A 27,278-nucleotide genomic window follows, 5' to 3' on the forward strand; every position below is an offset into this window, starting at 1 on the left:
TCAGTTTCCCTGGGTCTTTTCCCGTGTGTTATGAGTAAATCTTCTTTTTTTTGGTACCGGTACCGGTTTTATTTTGTTGTATTTATCCACGACACCTTAAAGGTTGGGGACTGCTGATTTAAGGTATATTCCTTCACACCACATTTATCTGTTAAGCTTAGCTATTCACTGTAATAATTCATTTTCCTCAGGAGCAAAAATTTAACCTCAGGACACCAAAAAGTATCATGTAACACATCCAAAAACATCTGTGGTGCGACTTCCTAATACTCACATACCAGGATGAACTGGATAAAACAAACACTGTAAATTATTTGCAGATTCTACCAGATGCAGGTCACTTTCGGTTATATGAACTCTGCAGTCAAATGTCTGCGACTGCTTCAGTGTAAGAACCCAGGATGAAAAGTTGCTGACCTCCTCCAAAAAGCATGCCATAATGAAGAATGGGATTTCCAGCTGTTGCATTAGATTAGAAGGACTAATGCATTAAAACAAACAGGCCTCTGACACTGCACAGATTAACAACATCTGTATCATCAAAAGATTCATTATGTGTTTTGTTATTAATACTGTGGAATGCTAAGAATTTTAGTAAGACTGGGTTTGTGCTGATGATATAAATATATAAAATTTAAGTAATATGCTTTGACTTAGGTATCATTCTCAATCTGTGCTGTCAGCAGTCATGTTAAAAGACAGAAATGGGAAGAAAAGTACCTTAGCACAATGTACCACAACCCCTTCATATGCTCCACACAACATAATAATATGAGATTAGAGAGGGGAAGGGACAACTAGCTAAAAAGCAGGCACTGAGTGGTTATTTTCTACTCCAACTGGAAACCCACTACCAAAACTACAGTAAACAAGAGTGCAGACAGACATGGACAGTGGATTTTCCCATGACAGTGTACCTTCCACCGGCTGAAACATTAACCTTTGGCCTGGAGACCTTCTCAGCTGCTCGCTTTTTCAGACGTCTGTAACAGTGAGACAGCCAAATTCCATCACATGCAGGAGAGAAACGACATCCAAGCACACAATTCAACTGGCCGCACACATTCACACTAACGCATACACAGGCTGTCTTTGGTCAATACACACATTTAGTTAAGCTAGTGAAGAGACAGTGGTGAGTAACAGTTCTAGCATTCTGTAAGTACACATACATACACAATAGGCACATGTGTGATAACAGCTGAGAGCAACTCTAACCGTTGAGAATTCATTAGTGCAATGGACATCCTCAGTAAGCATTTATCAACACAGTATTGGTTATTGACTAATATAGCGCAGTTATATTTCATAGTTTGAGTGATAAAACAGCCTTGGCCTGTCACAGATGTGTTACTCTACATGTGACCGTACGAAAAGATAATGCAGGGGGAAAAAGCTCGAGGTTGTGGTTATTTAGCTTGTCCAGCAGAGCGTTGCTGACTGCACTTTTTGCAATACTTAGCACCATGTGCAGCACGTGTGGCAGAGCATGCATGCCAGCTGTGTGGCTGCTGTAACGCAGAGGCTTTACAATAAGTAATAAAATGAGTTTGTGAATTGCATAATGTAATTTATGTTTGTTTCTTTAGGTTTTTTTACTCCCTATAAATCAAAATCAGCGCCGGCTCCAAAAATCCATTTTAGTAAGGATTACCACTGAGAAAGGAATTTATTAGTTACTAGTGATTGCAGTTATTTATATTTGATGGTAATCTCCTGTATTTTGACTTCCACATGCTTCCACACTCATGGCCAGGAACCAACCAGTGCAGAGGCTTTGGAGATGTCCTTGCATGCAGGGCCTCAAAACAGCGCGTAGCCTGATGTGGCAAGTCTAATACTAATCAGTTTAAAATTTGGCTTAAACAGGAAATGGAGTCACAGCAAAGTTCACCACAAGGGGAAGAGCAGGGTTTGTTTTTTTTACAGTTACAGCTGCAACATATAGAGACTGGTTTGCAAAGCTCTGCACAGCATATAAAGACTACTGGGTACTTGAATAGCTTGCAGACTGCCTGAGCAAAACAGATCAGGTATCAGTGACATCACACGTAGCACTGATTAGGTCAGCATGAAAGGAGGAGTTTGAGATTTTCCAATTGGAAATGTAGAAAGGTGGTAGCTAAGCCAACAGTTAATGTGAGTTGGACCAGCTGTTATTAGTTTGGACCGGAGGCTGAGTTTTACTTTGCTGATCTAATCTAACGCTCACTTATCGCCTCAGCTTTGTTGCCACATTGTTTATGACTACACACAACTCAAGGTATTTTTAAGTAGTGAAGTATGACTACTGGAAGCTCTTTGTTCTATAAAATATCACCAAAAAGATGAACATTGTGACTCATTTCATGTCCTGGTAGTCTGTTCATTATCTTACCCAGACCCCCTTTCTATGACTCCAAACCTCCCCCCAAAGCCTCAGCCTTCACACGTGTCTGAGAGAAAACACACATTTCCCCTCGTACTACTGTGAACCGTCTGCAGGGGACGAATAAAACGTCCTTGAATGGAGTGGAGCCAGGAATGTCTGCAGTCGCTCTGGAGGGAATCACTGTTCTCATATAACACAGCAGGGTCTGCTCTATCCAGTCTACATAGTTTTAAAACAAAAAGAAAGGCCTGAAATTTGGCTTGATATATGACGTTGGAAGCAAAACATAAAAATCATAAGATGGGTTATGTTTTTTATTGCAATCATAAGACATCAACACTCCAGGTGAAATCTTAACTGGTAATTGTTGTGATAACACAAATCGGACTGTGGTTTCCCGTCATGCACACAGTTAACAGTCACGTCAACTTCCTTTGCAAAGTACTGAGTACAGCCCAAGAGGTTTTTCAGCTTTGCAGTCTATCCAAAGAACAACAAAAACATCCTCTGAATGAAGAAATAGGAACCAGAAGAGAACAATCAGACGCTCGTACAAAATGCTGAAGCTTTCCTCACACGAGCTGTGCTGCAGACAGCACATGCAGCGTTGGCAGGCGAAGTCTACACGCATTCCCTGTCACAGCCACAGTAAACAGCAGTCACTATAATGTCTGCTCTTTACTGTACACAGATTAAGATCTCGCTTGAGGTTTGGTCAAACTGTTGCCACTTTGGTTTACACACTAAAAGTGTGGGAATAATGTCAGAGAGGCTGCAGCAAATATCCCAAGTGAATGAGGGAAAGAGCAAGTTAGAGCCGCTGTTTACAAGCAGCCGGATTCCCACTGCTGGCACTGAGAAATAAACTTGGAAAAAGAAAGTCCGCTATAACTGAATACATTTTTATAGGCTGTGCAATTGGTTTCTCTTTCCTATAAATTTAAAAGAAGAGTTTGGTATTTTAAGAAGTATACGTCTTCTTATTTTAGGGGGTTTGAAATTCATACAGTGGGGGAAATAATTATTTGATCCCCTGTTGAATTTGTGACATTGTTCACTTGAAAATGAGCAATCTCTCATTTTTATGGTAGTTTCCTTTTAATGGAGAGAGGCAGAATATCAACCAAAAGTCCAGAAAAAACACATTAAATAAAGGTCGTAATGTGGAGGTATGTAATAACGACAGGAGAGGCCTCTGTGTCTCACTCCAACTTTATTAACTGACTCTCAGAACTTCACATATATTGAGCGCCAAAATCTCCACCCCAACACTTCCCTTCAACTTGGGTGTGAGTGGAGCCACCTGGTGGTCCGCCACACATACCCCCCCCCCTGAACACACAGTTAGGTCTCTATTCAGTCCAGGACCCTGGGTCTAAGCAAACGACCCGAACAACTGAACCTGGGAGGGAGAGAACAGGCAGAGGAAGGTCCATCCCGTGAACGAGGCTGGTGAAGGCGAGCAGGAAAGGCAGGAGGAGGCTCAAACGCCGGTGGTCCGGGGGTAGTCCTGGGGGGAAAACCAGAATCTGTCAACCCCATTGAAGGAGGGCAGCCACGGCGAGGGGCCTGGGCCGGCACTACATTACTGTCCGGAAGAACATGTGCAGGTTTAAGTCTGTCAACACACACAGTCTCCCTTCGACCCCCAAAATCCAAAACAAAATGTTTCTGGCCCGGTTCAATAACCCTGAATGGGCCGTCATACAGCGGCCGCAGCGGTGTCTTGTGGGCATCGTGCCTGACAAAAACAAACTTAGCAGTCTCTAAAGTCTTTGGAACAAAGGTGTCAGGCACGCAATGGTGCACCGGACCAGGAACCCGAAGCGAGTGCAAAAGCGGGTTGAGAGATAGCACCGATGGATCGAAGCAGGGAGGAGGATTTTCGGGCAAGAATTCTCCAGGCACGCGGAGGGGCTGACCAAACACTAGCTCAGCTGGGGAAGCGCTGAGATCCTCCTTAACCGCAGAGCGCAGCCCAAGCAAAACCCACGGGAGGCGGTCAACCCAATTGCCATCCTTTAAGGAGGCGCGAAAAGCAGCCTTAAGCTACCGGTGGAACCGTTCACACATCCCATTAGCTTGCGGGTTGTATGCGGTTGTGCGGTGGACTTTAGCCCCCAGTCCATCAGCCATGGCCGACCAAAGCTCGGAAATGAACTGGGGGCCTCTGTCTGACGTAATGTCCGCGGGTGGGCCGAAACGCGAGACCCAGGTTGACAAAAACGCCTTGGCCACCACTGCTGCGGTAGTGGACGCCAGGGGGACCGCCTCCGGCCACCTGGTGGTCCGGTCAACAACAGTCAAAAGGTGCGTAAAACCTTGTGACTGTGGCAGAGGACCCACCAGATCGACATGCACATGATCGAAACGTTTGCCGGGTATGAAGAACGGCTCCAGGGGCGCCTTGGTGTGTTTATGAACCTTCGCACGCTGGCAGGGAATGCACGCCGACGCCCATTCCTTAACAGATTTGCGAAGGCCTGGCCAAACAAATTTAGAGCTGACCAGTTTAACAGAGGCCCGGACCCCTGGATGAGAGAGAGCATGTACCGAGTCAAAAACTTGACGACGCCAGGAAGCGGGAACCACTGGGCGAGGGCGGCCGGTGGAAACGTCACAGACGAGGAGGGGACCACCGTCCTGCACGGGTCTGTCCTCTAGTATGAGGCCCGTCTGGGTGGATTTAAGCGCGAGGATGTCCGGGTCACCGCTCTGATCGGCAGCCATGGCGGAGTAGTCTATGCCGAGAAAGACGGGAGAAACCAGCGCACGGGACAAACAGTCAGCCACATGATTGGATTTACCAGCCACGTGCCGAATGTCCGTGGTAAACTCAGAAATGGCTGCCAACTGGCGCTGCTGGCGTGCACTCCATGGATCAGAAACCTTGGACATGGCAAACGTCAAGGGTTTGTGGTCCACGTATGCGGTAAAGTGACGACCCTCAAGAAAAAACCGGAAATGACGAGTCGCCAGGTGGAGCGCCAGTAGCTCCCTGTCAAAAACGCTGTAATTGCGTTCGCTGTCACGTAGCGTACGGCTGAAAAAGGCAAGCGGTTGCCAGACACCCGAGATTCGCTGTTCCAGCACCGCACCCACCGCTATGTCCGACGCATCGGTGGTCAACGCAATCGGCGCTGAGGGGGATGGGTGGGCCAGAAGGGCAGCATTAGCTAACGCTGACTTAGCATCAGAAAACGCTTGGATGCTTTCCGGAAACCAGTCAACGGAGTCATTAGCTTTCTTACCTTTTAACGCCCCATAAAGGGGCTTCAGCAGATGTGCCGCTCTGGGGAGAAAACGGTTGTAAAAATTCACCATCCCCAAAAATTCCTGCAGTGCCTTAACATTCGTGGGACGCGGAAATTCCGAAACAGCTCGGACTTTGTCAGGCAACGGAACCGCGCCCTCGGCGGAAATACGGTGCCCAAGAAAATCGAGAACGGGCAACCCAAACTGGCATTTAGACGGATTAATAATCAGTCCATGCTCCGCCAAACGCTGAAAAACCTGCCGCAGATGGAACATGTGCTGCTCCTTCGAGCTGCTGGCCACCAGTATATCATCAAGATATACAAAAACAAAGGGCAGCCCGCGCAAGACCGAGTCCATCAACCGCTGGAAGGTTTGGGCGGCACCTTTCAGGCCAAATGGCATGCGCAGAAACTCGAAAAGGCCGAAAGGTGTAATTATGGCGGTTTTGGGGACATCCTCCGCGCGCACGGGAACCTGGTGATATCCCCGTACCAAATCGATCTTCGAAAAAACCGAGGTCCCCGCAAGATGGGCGGAAAAATCTTGGATGTGGGGAATGGGATAACGATCGTTCTCTGTGACATTATTAAGACGGCGGAAATCCCCACAAGGTCGCCACCGACCATCAGATTTAGGCACCATGTGTAACGGAGAAGCCCAGGCACTGTTCGAACGCTGCACGATGCCCAGACGCTCCATGGTGGCAAATTCTTCCCGAGCGACAGCCAGTTTGGCAGGGTCGAGGCGGCGCGCGCGCGCGCGCGAACACCAGGGGCCCTACTGTAGTTATGTAATGCTCCACCCCATGCTTCGTCACAGTGCTCGAGAAAGTGGGGACAGAGAGTGAGGGAAACTCAGAAAGCAAACCCTGAAAAACGTCACGCGAATCTACTGAGTTAGCATGCACCACGGGCTGAGCACCCCGAGTCAAACAGGGTAATGAGGAAAATGACACAGCATCAATTAAACGTCTGTTAGCAACATCAACCAGCAGTCCGTGAGCACAAAGAAAATCAGCGTCAATTATAGGCACAGAGCTAGCAGCAACAACAAAGTTCCACTGAAAGTCACGGTCATGAAAGCAAACAGTCACCAACCTTTCACCGAAGGTTTTGATGGGAGAGCCATTAGCCGCTGTTAGCAATGGCCCGCAGCCCTCAGCTAGCCTGTCCGAGCCAGCCGGGGGAAGAAGGCTCTTCTGTGAGCCGGAGTCCACCAGGAAACGCCTCCCCGAGCGTGAGTCCTCTAAGAAAAGCAGCCTTTCCTTGTTGCCAGCGGTCGCGGCTGCTACAGAGCGCTGACATGCCCGTTTCCCTGGGTCTGGAAACTGCAAGGCGGGAGACAGCGCCGTGCCTTCGCTCCAAAACGCTGGTGATAAAAACAAAGCCCCTTTCCGCGGTGCCGCCGTGCAGCGATTCCGGCCACCGTGGACGAGTCGGAGGGCCCCTGGAGCATCGGTGAGGGGGCGGGGGAAAACGCTGGTGAGTCCTGAACAATCGCCTGGACGCCGAAAGTCCTGGTAGCCAGGAGGATGCGATCCGCCTCTTCCGCAAGGGAGCGGTAATCCTTCGTGGCCAATAGCGGGGAGTTGGCAAGGCCAGCGCGCACTGGAGCCGGCAGCTGTCGAAGAAAGAGGTGGGTGAAGAGAAATCCTCTGTCATCCGCGCCCAGCAAGGACAGCATGCTCTCCATGAGCTCGAGAGCGGTGCCGTCGCCCAGGCCTGCGAGGGAAAAGAGTTTCTCGGCCCGCTCAGCATCAGAGAGGGAGTAACGCCGCAGCAGCAGCGCCTTGAGGGCGGTGTACTTGCCTTGGGCTGGGGGGTCCCGGTGGAGAGTCATCACGCGGCGGGTTGACAGCGGGTCAAGTGAGGCCACCACATGGTGGTATTTAGTATCGTCGGCTGAAACTCCACGAAGAGCAAACTGAGCTTCTACGTGCACGAACCATGAAGGAGGATCGTGAAGCCAAAAATCCAGCAATTTAAGCGCCACAGCAAACGCAGCCATCGGCGGAGGTGAAAGTCCGGCGGCAGCCGATGCTTCCAGGCCGGAGCTGGCTTCGTCGTCGAGCCTTAGCATGTTCGCTACAGGGGTCACCAATGTGGAGGTATGTAATAACGACAGGAGAGGTCTCTGTGTCTCACTCCAACTTTATTAACTGACTCTCAGAACTTCACATATATTGAGCGCCAAAATCTCCACCCCAACACTTCCCTTCAACTTGGGTGTGAGTGGAGCCACCTGGTGGTCCACCACAGTAAAATGATTTGAAACAAGAATTTGATTCCCAAGCAAAACATCACTTAGTACATGGTCGGGTAGCCTTTGTTGGTAAGAACAGCAATCTCATGAGGGATTTTGTCCCAGTCCTTTTCACAGAAACTCTCTAAATCCTTTAGGTTTCAGATTTTCTATAGGACTGAGGTCTTGAGACATTCTATGACCTTGTGAAGTAGTCAGACTCGAACGTCAAGGAAGGTGGTAGGGAAGCAGACTATGCAGACATTTTAGGTTTCCAAGGTGAGCAATTTATTTACAGTGAACTTAATTTAATGTATAACTTAACAAAACTCAACATAACATGGCTCTGGTGACACAGCTCACCTCTCCTCTCTCCTGCATCTGGTAGAGACTGGCTTTAAATAGGGCCATCAATTTCCCTCCAATTGCCCAGCCAGTACCACTCACTCAACTGAGGGATCTAAAACTCTACACAGATTATCTAAAAACACAAAACCTCTACACACTTCTAATATGCACATTTACACAACTAAATGGCAGTATTAACAAAAGGAAAAACATTCAACAAATCCCTTTAAACATTAACACAGACAAAAGGAAGCATCTCTCTGGAAAAAGAAACCCCTCCACATGGTTTGACCTGATGATGTCATGTGTGACATGATCAGGTCTTTAAAATGAGGAAATGCCAGGCGGGCGTTTCCCCACACCTGACACTCATGATGACTGAAAAGACAAACAGAGTAAGTATGAACAAATGACTTAATCTGTAACATAATAAAGTATAAAGAAACATAACTTAGTATTTGTCTTAATTTGCAGAATGTTTGATTTGCCGGCAACAAAACGCTTACACAAACAAACCCGGGATAGTGAGTGAAGCAATGTTACTTGACAAATAGCAAATCATAGCAAATACCTAGAAACAGAATGTGTACAATGTGCAAAAAAAAGGTAAACACATATGGGACAAATGGAGAGAATTGCAACTGCTTCTCCACTTTGTCACAGACCTCAATGTGGTTCTTCTTTATTTTGGGTCACTGTCATGCTGGAAAACCCATCCACTACCTATCTTTAGGGTTCTGGCTGAGGGAAGGAGGTTCTCATCCAAGATATTACAGTACATATCTCCATCCACTGATCCCTCAATGCACTGAAGTCATCCTGAATCAACCCCAAAAGCATGTTTGCACCTCCATGCTTGACTGTGAGGATGGTGTTCTTTGGGTTATACTCGGCATTTCTCTTCCTCCAAACATGGAAGGCTGAGTTGTTGCCCAAGGGATCAGTTTTGTTTTCTTCTGTTAGCAGCACTTTCTCCCAAGCCTTGTCTGAATCATTTAGATGTTCTCTGGCAAGCTTAAGATAGGCCTCTGCATGTGCCTTCTTGAGCAGGTGAACCTTGCGGTCAGGCCAAGATTTCAATTATTACAACACAGCGTGTTACCAATGGTGTTCTCAGTGACTGTGAGAACACCAATGCCTCCTCTCTTGGTGGTGAAGAGGGTGGAATTGAAGGAACTGGTGGACAGGTGCTTCATACATATGCCAAGTTCAGATCTGTAATTCAATGATTGATTGATTGAAATCTATGTGCTGCATGGGCACAAAGACAATCTATGAGAGAAAGAATTTTGGCTGCTTGAAGAGGATCAAATACTTATTTCACTCAATAACCTAAACATGTATGACTTTTATGTAATGTATTTTTTCTGGATTTGTGGTTGATATCCTGCCTCTCTCTGTTAAAATGAAAATACCGTCAAAATAGAGCCTGTTCATTTCATTGGTAGTGAGCAAACTTACAAATTCAGCAGAAAATCAAACGATTATTTCCCCTACTCTGTCTTGGTCTTAAACATGAAGCTACTGCCAGCAGCCTTTAACATAAAGACCGAAAGTAGATGAAAGTAACAAAGGTGGAAGAACTGAAACAAGCGTCTAGGTCAAGCTTCACATTTACTATACAGACATGTGATCGTCTCATCTGAGTCTTGGCAACAAAACAAATGTCTTTCTCGAGATTAGTTGAAGATTATTATCAATAAATGGGGGATTTGCTTGTGTTTTCGCTGGTTTTTCTCAGGATCTTGGGTTTCTCCCACTATTAAAAAAACATGCTAGTTTAAAATGGCCTATCTTGGCCTAAGACTCTCTCTCTCAAAAGACACCCTTTGTCTCCAGAGTTTCACTTTCTTGCTAAATAAAGGTTCCAAAAGCAACCAAAAGAAAAACACAAACTTGAGATACATGCTTTCCCTTTTAAAGTAGTGTGGGGTCTCTCTTGCTGAAATGATATACACAAACAGCCTCATAACCTGATGCAATTCACTTACCTGTAGAAGTTTTTGTTGACCTTCCTCTCATGAGGGAACCCCAGCATGCCACAGACCACGCGGGTGTTTTTGGCTGTCCAGCCTACATCGCAGATCTGTGCCCAGCCATCTTTGTATTTCACCTCTACCACACCTTCCGTGATGGGCAGCTTCTTTTTGGCCACGCCAACCACTGGCCTGAGTCGCACCTCCTCGACTTTGTTCTCATCAACTTGTGCCTTGCAGAACAGGAATAAATAACAAATATATTTATTTATACAGGATCACAAGTTGCTCTTGGAGCTAAATTATATGGATGAAAGCTAAACTATTTATGAAACTTGTCCTGCATGAGAGGACCAGACTACACACTGACTCACGTCTGTACTGGACAGTATTTTTCAGGTCTCGTGCTCTCACTAACAGCTCACGAGTGGTAAACGTGACTCCGATTGCCAGCGATGCACTGACTCACTTCCGCTGCTGTTTATTTGGAAAAGAAAAATCTGGCTCTGGTCGTAGATTAAAGTCTGGATGCCACATTTAAGCAACCCTCACTCACAGCAACAAAGAAAAAGAGGGAAGATGGTCATGTATCTGAAAATCCACTCACTTATTCCTATGAAGCTTTTTGTATTTAATGCAATCTTCCTGTGTCATCTGCTCATTCAGTCTGTGAAGACGAGTCACCAGAATAACCTTGTTCACCTGGGACCATTCAGTTATGCAAACAACATCAAAGACAGAGACCGACTGGAAAAAAATCTCAGCCAGCAACCCACCTATGTGTGTGTCCTGAGAGGCTCTGAGTTGCACATCTTTATTTATTAAATGAGGGCATGGTTTAACTTTGAGCTTGACATTCATGTATTCTGCATAACGTAAGCCGAGGTGTTAGACGCAGAAGTCCTGCCTCAAGTACAGAAACTCATAAATGAACTGGTGACATCCATTTTTTCAAAATGCACATGAGTTTCACTGGCAATTGGTACAAAACACTTTTAAAACTACAAAACTACAGAGACCTAGATGAATGGTCAAATTAAACTACTTTACCTTCAAGCCTACGAAAGCATCATAGCCAGGAATTTACTGGATCAACAACAAAACAAGTGTTTTGCCCGGCTATAACTGACTGTAGCTGCTAAGTTTATTACAATTTTACCTCAGGAGTTTACACTTGGAGAAGCTTTTGCTTTCAGCAGGTTAGACACGTTATAGAAAAAGAGCTAATCAGCACCATGTGCACTAGCCACAGGTGGAGCTGCACAGAGGCGTTAGATTTCTTCCATGTGTGTAGTCCTTATATATCAAGTCTATAAACTGTGAAGAAAAAAGATTGTTTATGAACAAGCGACGGCTTCTTAATCGACTCTAACTTAATCTCTCTTAAATATGTTTCGGCAACTTACATCAATAACATTCGAGTCCACGAAGCCGGGTATCCTCTCATCTTTGCAGACAACTCCGGCATCTTCATCGTGAGTGCAGTCGCTGTTGCCCCAGCCACGGGACTTGCAGAATTCGATGCTCTTCTCACCTCCGTGACACTGCACGTTGTCCAGCCAGATTTTTCCTACGCAGGCGACAGACTGTTAGGGAAACTCCACCACACTCCCAGGAGGGAGAAAGCAATAAACCCAAACCTGGAAGTAGCACTTGTTTGCAACACTGGTGGTCTAGGAAAAAACGTTTGCAGCTGCACTTACGATTTCGGTGGTTATAGTTTTATTAAAATCACTACAAGACTCTACAAGACTTTTTAAGGCTAGACACGGCGGCTTTCTAAGGTCGATCTAAATGCTAACATTGACATCATTACTTACACACAAAGGCAATGCTAACATGTTCATGGAATGTTAGCATGGCAACTTAATTAGTTCCAAAAACAGCTAGAGGTGATGGGAATGTTATTATTTTACAAATATTTATTCATAAATATCTGGAAACATACTGTTTTTTTATTGTGTAGGACCACAAAAAATTGTCCTAATGCACTTCCTAAAAAGTAAAGGCGTTTCACAGTTACTACAATTTAGGTAGTAGTCACTGAGGTGAACAAAAATACAACCCCAATTCAAAAAAAGTTGGGAAGCCGTGCAAATGGTAATAAAAACGATTCTACTCAATCATTTTCAACACATTACACAAAAAGCTAAAGACATCAATCTCATGCTTAATAGTCTGGATCACCAGTCAGTACGGGTAACGTGGAGGACGATGACCCAGTCCAACCCTGTGGTTCCTGAGATACTTTCTGCTTGAGCAAGAATTATTTCACTAAATATTAATAGCATAATACTGGGTTTAACCTTATATGTAAGTATTATCTTCAAGTGCTTCACACTGGGGAGTCTAGACAAACTAAATTTTATGTTGGCACATAATGTTGTTGGAAACAACTACTTTTCTGAACACCCTTATGTCTGTTACATCATGTAAAACACAAATGGATGATCACACAGTATATTTAACTGAATTCTGAAATTCGACACACTCATGGCTGAAGCCACCCTTACCTTGGCCTTTGCCATATTTAGCACTGTGGGTCCATCCTGTGGCTGAGACGAAGCCCAGATGGTGGCAAAGTACGTGGGCGTTAGCTATCGTGAAGTCGTCATCACAGATGGTTCCCCACTCTCCCTTGTAGAACAGCTCTATCCGTCCCTCGTTGTGTTTTCGAGGATATCCAGACAGTCTGACCTTTAGTCTTTCGGGCTGGGGGGATGGGGATGGGGATGGTGTCGGTGTCGTTGTGGGCTTTGACGTGGCGGTGTTTGACGGTGTAGTTTGAGTTAAACAGTAAGGCAACCACAACCCAAGCAGGAGGCTGAACGCTAACTGCTGCTTGCATCTTGATTTATCCATTATTTCAGCTGCATATAAAGGAAGGTGCAAGAAAGTTATTATATACTTCACATTTAAGAAAACACAGAGAGAAAACACAACACAGATATCAGAGTTGTACTGATTTCTACAACTCGTTTTTCACTGGGAAAAAAGTCTGTTTGTGCTGTAATTACCAAATATTCCTTTACGTCAATTCAGACAGAGATTTAACTCTTTGAAGTATTTTTTTGAAAAAGTCGACCCCTCTTTCTTAGTTAGATCAGCTCCCACTCTAATATGGTTTCATTGACTGGTATAAAAAGGTGACCCCAGAATTTTAACCCTGATTCCTTGAAGAGTCTCTGGGTGCCCCAATGCAGTGTAATGAAAAAGTACTACCCCTCTCCAGGATTTCTTAGTTCTTTTTCCATATTTCTCACATTTTCACCCCTTTTTAAATCATGATTTAACTGAGAGTAACCACTATCCTCACACTGGTCTCTTTATACCAGACCTGATGAATCCAAAACTCCCTGAAAAGAACTTGTCTGACAAAGTGATGTAGCTTAAAAGATCTCAAAAAAAGCAAAACATTATGCCACGAACTGAAGAAACAGCTGAGAAACCGAGTCATTGACATCTGTTAATCAGTGGAAAGGGTTACAAAACAATTTCAAATCTTTTGAGAAACCACAATGAGAGTCCTTATTTACAAATTGAGAAAACTTGGAAAAGTGGTGAACCTCCCCAGGAGTGGCTGGCCTTACAACTTTACTCCAAAAGCACATCAACGACTCTTTCAGGAGAAGTTCACAAAAGAACCCAGAACGACATCTAAAGAACTGCAGGCCTTTACTCTGTTAAGATCAGTGCTCATGGTTCAACAATATGAAAGAAACTGGGCGAAAATGGCGTCCAATACAAAAACCACTGCTGACCAAAAAGAACACAAAGGCTCGTCTCACATTTCCCCAAAAAACATCTTGATGATCTCAAAGACTTTTGGGGAGGTATTCTGTGGACTGATGAAAAAGAAGTTGATCATTTTGGAAGGTTTGAGTCCTGCTACATCTGACATAAAACGAACGCAGTATTTCATAAAAACAGCCAAACATGGTGGTGGTAGTGTGATGGTCTGGGGCTGCTTTGCTGCTCTGTAGCTTCAGGACGTGGACTTGCTGTAATTGATGGGACAATGAATTCTACTGTCAAACAGAAAATAATGAAGGAGAATTTTTGGCAGTGACTTCCTGCCCTGAAGCTCAAGCACACTTGATACCAGCAAGTCCACCTCTGATTGGCTCAAAAAACAAAACAAAATGAAGGTTTTGGAAAAGTCCAGATTAAACCAGATTGAGATTCTCTAGCTTGTGTGACCTTACACGTTCATGCTCGAAAACCAAATAGTCCCCCATAGCAACTTAAAAGATCGTGACTAGACATAAGAAATGCATGATTGCACTTCTTGCTGGAAAAAGTGACACAACGAGCTATTATGGTTAATGGTCATTTACCCTTTTTGCATAGGGCCACATAGGTCATATATATAACTTTTAAATAACTTTAAAATAAATGAAATCCTGATTTTTACAACTATATTCTGTATTTACTCAGGTTATTTCTGTCTAACATTAAATTTGTTTGATGAGCTGAAACGCACAAGTTTGACAAACATGCAAAAAAATTAGGAAATCAGAAGGGGCGCAAATACAGTAATTGCAACAGTATTTTCAGCACATCGCGCACAACACACAAACTGCTCGCCCTCAGTGTATTTTCTAAATAGCTGCAACTGCTGCTGAAAAAAGCGCCTCAAATATGCTCAACACATGGAAGGATTGATGTTAAGGGTGTAGAGTTGCTCCAGCAGTCTGATTCAAACCAGCTGGTTAATACTTGATTCTGATGTGTGTGGGGGTGGGAGGAGATCTTTTAAAAAGCACAGGCTTTAATGACCCCATGATCTGGCTGAATTTAAAGGCCACATGAATGTTTATATCTATTAAATTAATTAAAGTGTCCTTGTAGCTTTCTGTTCAACCTTTTTCAATTTGTGCGTGCTAATGTTTCACAATGCCGAACAGACAGTACTCTGGGTTAATAATTAATAAATTATTAATAAATGTTTTTTTCTATGAAATACCAAAAGTCTGATTTTTCTCAGAAAACCTCATTCTGCTCTTTTCGGCATAGGCCTGCTATTGATAACCTGACAGCCACGCTCCTTTTGAGCTTTTAGCGAGTGGACGTCTGTCCCTCCAGAGACACAAATGCAGCAGTGTGGTGTGTTTGTACAGAAACCACAAACTTAAGTTAACCTTTCCAAAACATGATCTAAGGCTGAGTACATCATCTGAGTCCAATTTCACGCCGAATGGAAGGACACACACATTCACAGTTGGTCAGAAGAGGCTTTTAACGGCATAGCCAGCACGTCTGAAGCTGCTTATTTGTGTGTTCTGTGTCTTGAATCGTTCTCAAAAATATTTTTTAAGAAGAAAATCAAATGAAAACACTGTTTCCTTACATTCGGGTAGTTAGCAGAGCATATCGCTGCAAATGTTTCCCTTACAGAATAATAAACTGACGTTTACACACTTCCTTGCAGACATTTGTTGTTTTAGAATTTGTCTTCTTATTCTGTCAGACACACAACTTGAAAGTTGTTTCGCTTCTTGACTATGGTCTGTGAGACCCAGTGAGGCTTGTAAGGATGTGTGTGATGAGCAGATGGAAGCTGGAAACTAAGAAGGACTGAACGAGTTTGATTCATGAGTTTGGCTACAATGAATGAGTTTGATGAGACACACCAAAGCCAGAAGAGTTACTGACTCTCTGCATATTTTCATTAAATATTTTTAGTGGGTGACAAACTTGGACTACATAATTGTCTCCTTTACTGCAGAATGATGCTGTTATAATATGTGCATATAGGTTGAGCATGGCCTTCCTTGGAATGGATGCTATTTAGGTGGAAGTATTTGTTTATATTATATGTCCTTTAGCATTAATGATGTCTTTACAGGTGCACAAGTTATTCACGCCTTGTGAGGTAATGAACTGTTAAAGGTTCATGGATGCTGGCTTTTGAAATATGAGGTGCTAACAAGCCAGATGCTCTTCAGCACCAGAGGATGTGGTATCAACTATTTACAGATTTTCATTTTCTTATCATAGAGCAGACATGAGAGCTGAGAATCTTTTGCCCATGTCAGTTGTACACAGGAAGCCCTAAATTCTCTGTAATTTCAAGCTAAGAAATATTTTTGTTCAGAACCATTTTCCCATCCTGACTATGACTTTGGAGAACTCAGGATCTCTGGAATGCTTCCCCCCCTCTCCCCAACCATTTTACTGGCCTGATTCTAATCAACTTCATTGTTAGCGTGTTAGTTTCTTTAGTTAGCATCACACAGTTTCACATAGTTTCAACATAGGATACATTTTTGACTTTACTTTTTGCATTTTGCATTAAATGATTTGCTTCATTGTATTTTGTTCCCCGTTTTTTTTGGGTTTCTTTTGTAGATTATTATAGAGTAAAGGTTGTAAACAAGGTAAGTTTTGCTAAAATATGTGGCAGACCAACACTAACATTTTAACTCTGTTGTAAACATCCATCAGAGTTTACAGACAGCTTCCTGTTTTTAGACATACACATAATTTTTGTGTGTAAAGACCTATTATTATCACCATTTCAAATGTGCTAACTTTTGTCAGTAGTTTAAACCATTTACAACCCGCTGTGTGTCTTTGCCTTTACTATTGCAAAAATCACCATGTTTTCAGATGTCAGGCAGTACTTTGGTCAGTATAGAGTTATCATAGTTGACAGACATGACACCCAACAAAAATAATGACCTCCAGGTTACGTGACATAGAATCATCCCATATGGAAGCAAGGATACAGAACCATGCAAAGGTATTAGGCCACCCTTAATTTCTTTATGTCTTTGAAGGAAAATGAGAACTAGGTGCTGGGACTTATTAAAAGCTGTGTAAAGATAAATACAAACATAATATATAAGGCAAACAAAGACTTTGTACAATTATAACAAGCCTGAAAAGCAATATTTGACTGTCTACAACTTAGCCTGAACTCTCTTAGACAAGCTTTCCTTAAGTAGTCTCCAGGAATAGTTCTCCGGGCTTCTCAAAGGCCATTCAAAGCACTTTGGATGTTGGCTGCCTTTTGTTGTGTTCCCTGTCAAAGATGATCCCACACTGCTTCAATAACACTGAGGTCTGCACTCGGGGGAAGCCAATCTTTTTCTATTCAGGTATGTTTTAGTGGGCTGACAGTGTCTTTGGGATCATTGTCATGGAGATAAATTAAGCAGTTGCCAATCAGATGCTTTCCAGATTTTACCACATGGAAGATCAGATCTGATGATGTTTTTCTGTTTATAATTCCATCAGTTTCGATGAGACCTCCAACTCCACAGGTTGAATTCCAGCCCCAAACCATGACAGAGCCTCCACTGTGTTTTACAGATGGCTGTAAAACACTGTTGTACTTTTTTCCTGATCACCTCTGTACATGTTGACAATGGTTTGAACCAAACATTTCCAACTTGGATTCCTGACTTCATATTACTGATTTGTCTCTGATTTTCAGTGTAGTTTTCATATAATTTGGTATACCTTAACCTTTTCTGTTATTGATTAAGGATGCAAAACGTAGCTACTGGTCATCTACTTTAGATAGCTTTATTTTAGGCCACTTTTGCATTTGTCCTCCACTTTCCTCAATTTTTTAAAGAACACACTGCATATCATGCCACGTTTTCAGCCAACAGCTATTTGGGAAGATACTATTTTATGCCAGCCAAACTGTGTTGTCTTTGAGAAATAAACAAATTATGTGTTTTTGCAACAGCAAGAAAATATCTAAAGATACCATTTAAAACCAGTTATTTGGTAAACTGTCTGTCATGTATAGACACAAAATAGATTCATCCATTGAGCTGGGTGGAAGACCTCCAGAAAGCCTGAAGAACTAGTGGAGTACAAACAATAACTAGTTATTTTCTGGTTTCTGTAGCCTTTGTTAAAAAAAAGAACCTCGATACAAAGTCTGAATCTGATGTTTCTGATCCAATCACCCATTTTCTCATCCTAATGTTTCTATTTCTATCATCAAAGCAGCCACTCTCCATACCAATGTGCTCATGGATCATGTCTTGTGAAAGGCTCAAATCAACCGGGCAGCAGTTCACCAAATCAGCACAGCTCTGACTCACCCACATACACAACACTCTTGGCCATTATAAAGTCTTACCCTGCACAACATCATGCCCACATTCCCACCAAAAGCCACACATATCTCATTCTTAATCTCTAAATACTTGCAGAAATCTGTACTGTGCTGTACTTTCACAGACTGAAAATAAACTAGCAGTTTGAGCTCTATGGGCTAAAAAAAAGATTTCCCTGCCTTTTTGCAACATGCTATTGACTTTTGGGGTACTTTGTGAAACTTTATACTAAGAATAGTCCAGATGAGCCACAAGGAGTTGGATGGATGGAGGACAAAACTGACCCATAAGCCCGTTTCAATAAAGCAGCACAACATGGAAATCTGTGGTGGCTAAACATTTCCTGGACATTTTGACACAGTGCAGTTTAAGTATGTTGGCATTCTGGTTCATCTAAGTGCTAAGCAAGGAGTTGGACTATTTAATCTGGATGATTAACTGGCTGTTAAAAGCATCTGAGCACAAATCAATTTACCAATATCTTAATATAAAAAGGATTTACAGTATTATTATTATTTTTATTTTTATTTTTTTAAATCTCAGTAAATGTTCTTCAAATCCAGATCCACATCAGCACCTCACACCACGCAGGAAGTTTCTTGTGAATGGACAGACGGATTTTTCCGAAGTCACTGTTTGTCTTTCCTGTCGCAACATTCCTCACATGTTTGATTCTGCATCCCAAAAAACTGCTCAGAGAAACAGCCTGTTTTACCACTCTGCGTACTGGGAGACCATACCTACGGCGCAGACGGTAAGGCAGCTTCACGGCTTTCAAATAATACAGTATAGTTTTTGTTTTAAATCCAGACTATGACTTGTGTAAAAAATTGCATCAAATAATCTGACTAATCATGAAGTAGTCTTACCTTATAATGCCACGGCGGAAAGGTTACAGCGGGTCTAATGGAGAGAGGGAGATGTGTCCTGAAGTTTATTAACTGAACCCAAAGTCAGAGGAAGCATAAAATCCCAGTTCTTGTGCTAAATCGCCCCCTCCATCAGACACAGGTTTCATTTGTAGGGCAGTGGTCCACCTTCTTCAAACGTTGTTGTCCGTAAATTGGCAGCTGCCCTCACCCGAGGAGGAGGAGGAGGAGGGTACGGGACTGAAGGGGGCTGGATTTTTTTTTCCCCCTGGAAAGACACAGACTCTTTCATGGATGGTTCTGTAACAGACTGTCTTGCCTTTCGTAACTTCAAAAAAAAAAAAAAAGAAAAGAAAAAAATCACTTCGCCAATTTCACTCAGAGCCTACGTGTCTGTTAAAGCGCACAACGTGTCAGCGGCAGATTTACAACCGGGGTTAAAAATGTGCGACCACATCGACAGTTCCAGCTGTAATGCCTCTGCTAATGGTTTTTGCAATCCACTTGATGTTACCAGTAGTGCTGGCCAAGTAATACTTGGTACATTAAATCCTCCTCCGATTATATCTTGAAAAGAAACTGACCAAACTGCATACACTGTCTGTGCCAAATGGAATAAAGATACACTTTAAGATTTTATATCAACCAAGATGAGACAGACATTTCTGTCAAGTTAAAGGAGGCGGATGCGTTTTGGTAGGTTTAAACCAGCAAAGACAAAAATAAATAAATAAACAAAATAAAAGCGGGAATTATGTAATAAATATTTTCAGTGGTAAATCACTAAAATACTGGAATTTGTTCCGTTGGAAATTTTGGTCTCGATCCCCAGTATTGCTGATACCAACACTGACAGTTTTAACCTTTAAAAACAGCGTATGTAGTAGAGATTAGTAAGTCATGATTTATATGGTGAATCAGCATAAATTCACACATTTTGGACACATTTTAATGACCACAAAATTATCAGTGTGATTCTTTTTATTTTTACACAGCTTTCAGCTTTTCATGTATTTTGAACCTGGCATTTTTGGAGACCTGGAAAGTTGGTTAAATGTGCTATAAGATATACATAAAATAGCCGTGACAGTCAAGACAACAAATGTTCAGACATTTTTCAAAGTGCTTGTTTGAGGTGCATTTTTATTAGCAATCCCATACCAATGCGATCACTGGTATCGATTCTATCAATATTTTGATCGATCTGCCCAGCTCCATAAAACATGCATTCACTTACCTGAGGCGAAGTTGTTCCTTAGTGCCACGCCAGTGACTCTTTAAAATTTTCTACACTTATTGTATCCCACTATTTGGCACTTGTCAGGTTAAGTAATAGAAAAACAAAACATCCCACAAACGCAACTTATGCAAAGTCCCAGAAACAGCTAGAAGACCAACTAGCTTATAGAGCAACTAGATGTAGCTTATTGTTAGCTTAGCATGAACAGTAGAAAGCAAAAACCTGGCTATGGCCAAGCATGAAATTTACCCACAACCTCATTAGTTTTTAAGCTGTGCAACACACTATAGCATAATATACTGCAGTATAACAAGTGCCATTTTAAAGAGTAGCTGTTTAGTAGCCGAGCTAATCTGTAAGCACATAATTTCCTTAAAGTAACCTGATTTTCATTATTCTGAAGTGGCTGGTTGAACCTTTTAGCTTAGCTACAAACTCAGCCATCTCCAAGTAAAAATAAATTTTAAAAACGAACAACTTGTCATTTAAACATCCCCAAATGATATGTCCACGTGTAGTTAGAAACATGAAGAGTTTGCCAAGTTGGTATTTAATAGGGAAATTCAATAAGAAACGTGACATTATTCTATTACAAAAAAAGTACAAAGTTTTCTTTGTATAAGCAAAAGGAGAGAGAGCTTGAAAAACACAAGTTTTAATTTTAAAAATCGCATGGCTGAATACTATACTGTATTTGGTACAAAAACATGTGAGGCACTTCATTTAAAATCAGCTTAGTGTATCTACAACTTGCTCATAGATCTCTAATAACTGACACCTGAAAAACCATGTCTGCAGCTATTTACCAAGTTGTCTCTTCACTGCTTAGATTAACTTTATAGACCCATAATCGATGGATGGACTCGTTACTAAACAGAAAACAATAAAACCGGACAGATAATGAAATTCTAACAGTGTTTCAGTTTTCTCAGTTCAACATTGATATAACCTTAATAATGAACGATCGTCACAGCAAGTAGTAAATTCACTCAATATCTGAGTGCTTACTGAATAAGAAAAACCTAAACTGGGATCACAGCGTTTAAACACCTCTGTTGTTGGGAATCAATCAAGTTTTTGCTTTAAAATGCCCGTTTTATTTATGTGGGGAAATACAGGAGAATGATGCCACGACTATTACCTGTACTTCACATGCTCATTCATCAATATTTGTCTAATCAATTGCTCTGATTTCTCTGTAGGAATAGACTGGTTCAAGAACAGTTGACACCCAGCAGTGCAGATATCCTAATACACAACACAGTTTTTACTGTGTTACCAGCACTGAAATCTCAACTGGGAAGAGCATTTTAAGAGTGCTATATCACTCTTCACTGAGGCAGAAATCATATAGAAATGTTATATAATCTATAACAGTAACAGATCTGCTTAAAATAGTGGCCTGAAATGTATTTTTCTTTTCTGTTAAATATTTTCATTTCAAATCCAACAGTGACATTGAAATGTTACATAATAAAACAGACAGAAAAGAAAAAACAAAAACAAACAGTAAATGGTTGTAATTTTTTTGCAGTGTTAAAGCTTATCAAGGCCACCAGGTGGATGGGAGTTCCATCAGGTTAATAACAGAAACACTAAACTCAATTCATTATGAATTCATCATTTATTACATTACAGTTTTAGAGAGCAGTTACTAACTCCTAAGGTAAAGCTGATACTTTCTTTTTCCAAGAATAACCAGCAGTTGTTTCCATTCAAAACTGTAAAAAAGCTCAATTTTTCTAATGCCAGAGAAAGCATTTAAAATACATTGTTTGTGTCTGAAATTAAGTTGGTGATTTTATAGTCATTTTCTAAAATTTAAGCCACATCACACTGACGAATTATACTTTCATTACTTCTTCCATCCACCTGGTCCCACCTTGGGTAACATACAGTTAAAAATGATAGCAAATATTTGGACAAGAACCTGATACCCACTGAGGGGTAAAGAAAGTCAACATGACAGGACTGCCTGCGGAAAAGTACTTTTTAAATGAAGTGTTTCAGGCAACCCCGGTGAATTTCTTTGAGGTGCTTCAGACTGAACGTGGCTCATTTCTGCAGAGTCCTGCATACAATAACTGTCAGCTTTGCTGTGTACAACTTCATGGCAGGAAGTTGTATTTCATCTACTGACCAAAATAGCAGATGTGTAGAAAAACCTAGAAGTGAATTTCACCACTTAACAAACTTTACAAGATTTACCAGCAACTGGTTGGTGGCTGGAATAACATCTCACACTGGAACTAATTGGTAACAGTCTAAAGTGCTAATGGTCTTTGCAGCAGATTGACAGGTACTTCTTTGGGTGGATTAGGACGGATGCAGAAGCTCTAACAGGGCTCCAACTGCACCAAAGTAACCCTAAAAACAGCAACAAATGGCACAAGGTGGCAGTTAGAAGTTAGAAGATACTATACATGTGGTCTTTGATGGGAGTAAGGGGTAAACTTACTAACCTCATGGCGAAGGAAGAGTGCCTTGAGCTGACCTTTAGACCAGTAGTCCATGGCATAAGCCAACAGCTTCATAGAGAGGGTGTTCACTCTTAGGAAGTTCCCAACAAACAACACAGTCTCGATGTTCTTTACAAAAAAAAAAACAAAACAAGAATAGGGATGGAAACTATTAGTGCCTAAACAACTGATGAGAGACACCAGAGTTTTAGAATAACTGATATCACACTAGAAAAACAAGGGAAATAATGTAACTCATTCATAGCTCAAGGAAAGAAGATCCACAATGCAGTTTACCTCCTCTACGCCTTCATAGCCCTGTACAATGCTGCTTGATCAAGACGGCACAAGGCAGCACCGTAAAGAGGCTGAACGCAAAGAGGAAACAGACAGTAGGAACTGCAGGGGGCAGACTGTTCAACAGAGGAAGACAAAAAAACCTCCTCAAACCTTTTTATAGTTGTGCAACTGGGAACACAAATCCTAATTCCTTGCAGTCTCTGAATGAACAATGAGGTAGATGGTAGCATATATACTCTGTAAGTGTAGCTGATTTGATCATTTAGAGGCTACACAGCATCCTCCATCTAGGTGGCTCACCTCACAGCTTTACATCATATATATCTGCAATCGCGGCATTAGACTCACAGTGCAACAAATGCACACTTAAGGTGTGGCTGTTACATTGTCATCACTACTAACCTCATTCAGAGCACACATTCTGGTGATGGAGCCGATGTTATTGGTGATGGTGACCAGTGTTGCCCTGGCCAGGTCCTCTTTAGAAACAGACTCCCTCTTTTCTTTAGACATCATGTTGCCGAAACTGCCAAAGCAAGACAAGATTTATGTTTGGAAGGTTGCTCAATTTTAGAAGCTGAGCAATTATAATTCTGCCTTTGACGTACAGCAATACTGAACATCTTATAAACAACACCAAAGCGGACAGAATACGTCAAAGTACATTCGTTTTTAAGACAGATATAGCTAAACATTGAAAGCTGCAGTGATGGATCTGTAATTTAGAGCTTACTTTTTTTTACTAAATTTCAATTGTGAGATTCAAAATTAAGTAAACTTAGCACAGTCCTGGTTCCTTGAATCATCTACTTATGCTGGAACATATCACAAACAGGGTTGTGATATAAAGAATGAACAAAGGCAGCAGCTTTAAAACGCACCTTGAGGCCACAGCCCAGCCTGGCAGCCCAAACCTCTCATAGTCCCCTCCATAGATGTCTCGCACCAGCTTGTCCACACGCGTGCTCTCCCCCTGAGAAGCCATTTCTAAGGCTTCCTCAAATGTAGAGCAGCCGGTCAGCAGGCAACACAGGCCAAGGAAGGTCCCACCACCAAGGCTGTGAACACATGCAAAGTGACATGTAAGGCGTACGTAAATCAAGACATCTTAGAGTAAAATAAAGTGTTTAGGTTCTGAAATTACAGGGGAAAGACACGTCTATGCATTAAAGACTGCTCATTCAAATACATGAGTTCTTTCCCAGTACAGAGGACAGAGGGCCATTATGTGGAGAAAGAAACAAGCATTCATGAGTCCCTTTCAAAGCCAGCAGACAGAAAAACCACACGTGAAAACAAACTAGAGGGCAGACTACAAAGGATTTTTTTTCTCCCTCTACCTAAAGAAAAAAAAATGACTATAATTGACCATTTTAAATGTACGGACTAAATCCAAAACAAATGAATTATTTTTTGTCAAGAAAGCAGTTTGTAATGAAAGTGAAAGGTAACGGGAACGTCACACAAAGGCACCGACTCGACTCGACTGCACCTTCCTGAATCACATTAATCTGGTGTCACGTAGTTTACCCTTTGCTAGTGTCACAATGCTCTTCTCTAATTCATCTTCCTCTCTTAGGACCAAGGGCTGAAACTAAAAAAAGGATGAAAGGTAGGAAAACCCAGCCGGTGCCCATGCTAGTCATGGCCTTTTAGACCTCAAAAGTTGCACTTCACCTAACCTGTAATATCCAAACGTAACCCAAGATTATCAAATTACATTTAATACACAAGTTCGCTTTAAGGTTACTAAATGTAGGCGAATGCTATTTTCCACTTCACTCCTACTCACTTCCCAATAGCACAGAACCTGTTAAGCATCTCATCTGCCATCCAGCTCATCATTACCTGGTCCCAGTGACTCGTTTGTAGTTGTTCTCAGAGTAGACTGCCAGGATACTGACCCCAGACCCTATATTGACCAGCAGCAGAGGATAAGGATTCTCCAGTGTACATGGCTTCTGGACACAGTGGTCTGGGTCTGCAGGATTTTCAAAGTAGTAACACTCTGAGGGACCGCTAGACATCACCGAGTCGAGGTACAGCACCCCCCGAATCAAACAGTCCAGCTCATCCAGCTTGTGAAGCTCCAGGTCAGCCATCTTTGTTTTTCCCCCGAAAGGAGAGAGGGAAAAAAAAGAAGTGTGAGAAGGAGCAGAGATAACATCAGAAAAGTGATGTGGTCTGGAGAATACAGAAGCAGGAAAGTGGATGATGGGGAGGGGATAGGGACAAAGATCAGTGAGCAGGCATTTTTATTATAATATAATAAAAATAATTTAATTTGTCCAATTAAATCAGTTCATTGGAAAGTGAGTATATGTGTGTACATGTTTGCTCAACTTCCAACACATTTGTGCTTAGATGAAGCCAAAAACAGTGCTACAATTCATGGCTCATCTCATGATCTTTACTGACCCTAGATGGCCAGCCCCACCCAGCAGAAGTAGCATGTTCTTGGTCTCACTAATCTCTCCAGTGTTTCCAATGGATATTGTTTGCTCCGTCTCTATGCTCATCTCATTTGCCTGCCCCCCACCCCTCCTGATCGACCAAGGCAAATAGCTTTTATTCCAATCTATACCCAACGCCCTACAAGATAACCCCCCACCCCCCAAAACAGAGCACAACAGCAGACCCACCATACGGAAATCAGACTCAAACTTGTACGCCCCCCCTCCGGTGGCGCACAGGGTGGTGTGAAGGCTGGAGAAGTGCTTGTCGCGGCCCATCTGCAGGAAGGCTGGGAGGTCGTGCGTGGGAAAGCGAATAAAGTGCAGGTTGCCCTTCCTGCCGCACAGCGTCAGGTCCTGCAGCTCCAGGTGAACGTCCCTGATGCCAGTCTTGCCATAGGCGGTGTTGGAGGTCAGGTAGCGCCGGATGCTCTTCAGATTCTCCACCTCTTCTTGCTCCTCTTCCGCTGTGATGTCTTTGGGCTCAAAGTAAACGAGCTTCACCAGAGTGCCTCCGATGTCCATCCCAAACCAGGGGAATGCTACATTATGTGAGATAACACATGCAAAACTGATGTTCACCCTCGTTTTTGTAAATAAAAATATTTTGCACAGTGATGAAAAATACATCTACAAATATAAAATATTTATGGTAAATGGCACATATAAAGCTGAGTTTTCAGCGTTCACCCAGATGATGGCAAAGCTGCTTCATCCATAGATGCAACAGTACAGTGTGTACCGCTAACGCCATCTTGTTGCAAAAAGGAAAAAAAAAAAAGATTCTGGCTATGTGCTGCCACTACAGCCCACCAATAATAAATACATCGGATGCCAAATTAGTCACACATTTGCTATAAACCAAGTACAGTGGAAGGCCAGTGCAAATATACATTTTTTTTAATTTATGTGACCAACTGCGGGGTTTTCTTGCCAAACCTATATTATCAACAGCGACTGTCTTTAATGGGGAACGCCTCTGATTTTTTTTTATTTTTTATTGTAGACATACAGCAGCCCCCTTTTCCCAGTAAATACACCAAGCCCACGCTGCCAACATTAACACATACGCGGCCTCGTTTTCTTCACAGAGTCGTGTCGATGCCTCGTCGCCGACTGGGAAGTCCGCCGGTCGGATGTGGCCCTTCCTGCGGTAGTGGCACTCTCACTGTTGGGCTCGTTTCTGAAATGAACGGGCATCTCCTTGTCGGACCGCGGCTGCTTCGAGGGCGTTTCGTTTTCGTCAATAATATCATCGTCGTCTCGCTGGTGGCCATTGAACGCCATTGAAATGACTAATTAGCTACATATAGGCTGACTGCTCGGTCAAATGAAACCAAATGATTTATGAGGACAATGAATTTTGAAGCTCAACGAGGTAGCTAATTAGGTAGCTAAGTAGCTAACAGTCCTTTGAAAAGGCTGGGCTACATGTCCTTTTTGTGTTCGCTGTCAAGACAGAGGTGGGCGGGGCTAACGTGTTAGTGAAGGACGCAACGACCAATCAAACGGCGACATTGACAGTCGGGAAAACGGTTTATAAAAAGAGGCTGATGTCACTTTTTTTCTTCATAGTATGAAAAACGTGATGTCTGGGAGTAGAAAATAGGTTAAATATACACAAGTCAAACTTTGTATTGTTATGTTGTCTCTTATTCAAAACTCTTATTTAAATAGCGCAA

The 27,278-nt window shown here is 42.6% G+C and overlaps 3 protein-coding genes across 6 annotated transcripts in view; all 3 read right to left on the reverse strand.

Annotated features, from left to right (window-relative positions):
• Window positions 1–19,445, reverse strand: part of loxl3b (lysyl oxidase-like 3b) — a 33,008-nt gene extending 13,563 nt beyond the window's left edge. Inside the window, exons 1-5 of one of the 4 annotated variants that reach the window (XM_040042338.1) lie at window positions 19,145–19,445; window positions 12,708–13,064; window positions 11,601–11,764; window positions 10,210–10,427; window positions 918–983 (exon numbers count right to left, since the gene is read on the reverse strand). In XM_040042338.1, coding sequence (XP_039898272.1) covers window positions 918–983; window positions 10,210–10,427; window positions 11,601–11,764; window positions 12,708–13,056 — 797 coding nt within the window. In that variant the 5' untranslated portion in view covers window positions 13,057–13,064; window positions 19,145–19,445. The remainder of the gene's footprint in view (window positions 1–917; window positions 984–10,209; window positions 10,428–11,600; window positions 11,765–12,707; window positions 13,065–19,144) is intronic. The other 3 variants (XM_040042336.1, XM_040042339.1, XM_040042340.1) reach the window with 3 other exon arrangements.
• On the reverse strand, window positions 3,568–10,201 carry LOC120740181. Its single transcript, XM_040042359.1, has 3 exons — window positions 8,884–10,201; window positions 6,727–8,073; window positions 3,568–3,881 (listed from the first exon to the last, which is right to left on the reverse strand). Exon 2 carries the CDS (start codon window positions 7,706–7,708, stop codon window positions 6,917–6,919), a length of 792 nt encoding a protein of 263 aa, XP_039898293.1. The 5' UTR covers window positions 7,709–8,073; window positions 8,884–10,201; the 3' UTR covers window positions 3,568–3,881; window positions 6,727–6,916.
• A 1,468-nt stretch (window positions 19,446–20,913) lies between the features above and the next one.
• On the reverse strand, window positions 20,914–27,055 carry pank2 (pantothenate kinase 2). The gene is made up of 7 exons (XM_040042347.1): window positions 26,667–27,055; window positions 25,786–26,138; window positions 24,992–25,245; window positions 24,025–24,201; window positions 23,546–23,669; window positions 22,847–22,972; window positions 20,914–22,751 (listed from the first exon to the last, which is right to left on the reverse strand). The coding sequence occupies exons 1-7, from the start codon at window positions 26,881–26,883 to the stop codon at window positions 22,701–22,703; spliced, it is 1,302 nt and encodes a 433-aa protein (XP_039898281.1). The 5' UTR covers window positions 26,884–27,055; the 3' UTR covers window positions 20,914–22,700.
• Between the last annotated feature and the right edge of the window lie 223 nt (window positions 27,056–27,278).

The sequence above is a fragment of the Simochromis diagramma genome, unplaced genomic scaffold, assembly GCF_900408965.1.
Source record: "Simochromis diagramma unplaced genomic scaffold, fSimDia1.1 OVJJ01000304.1, whole genome shotgun sequence".
NCBI lineage: Eukaryota > Metazoa > Chordata > Actinopteri > Cichliformes > Cichlidae > Simochromis > Simochromis diagramma.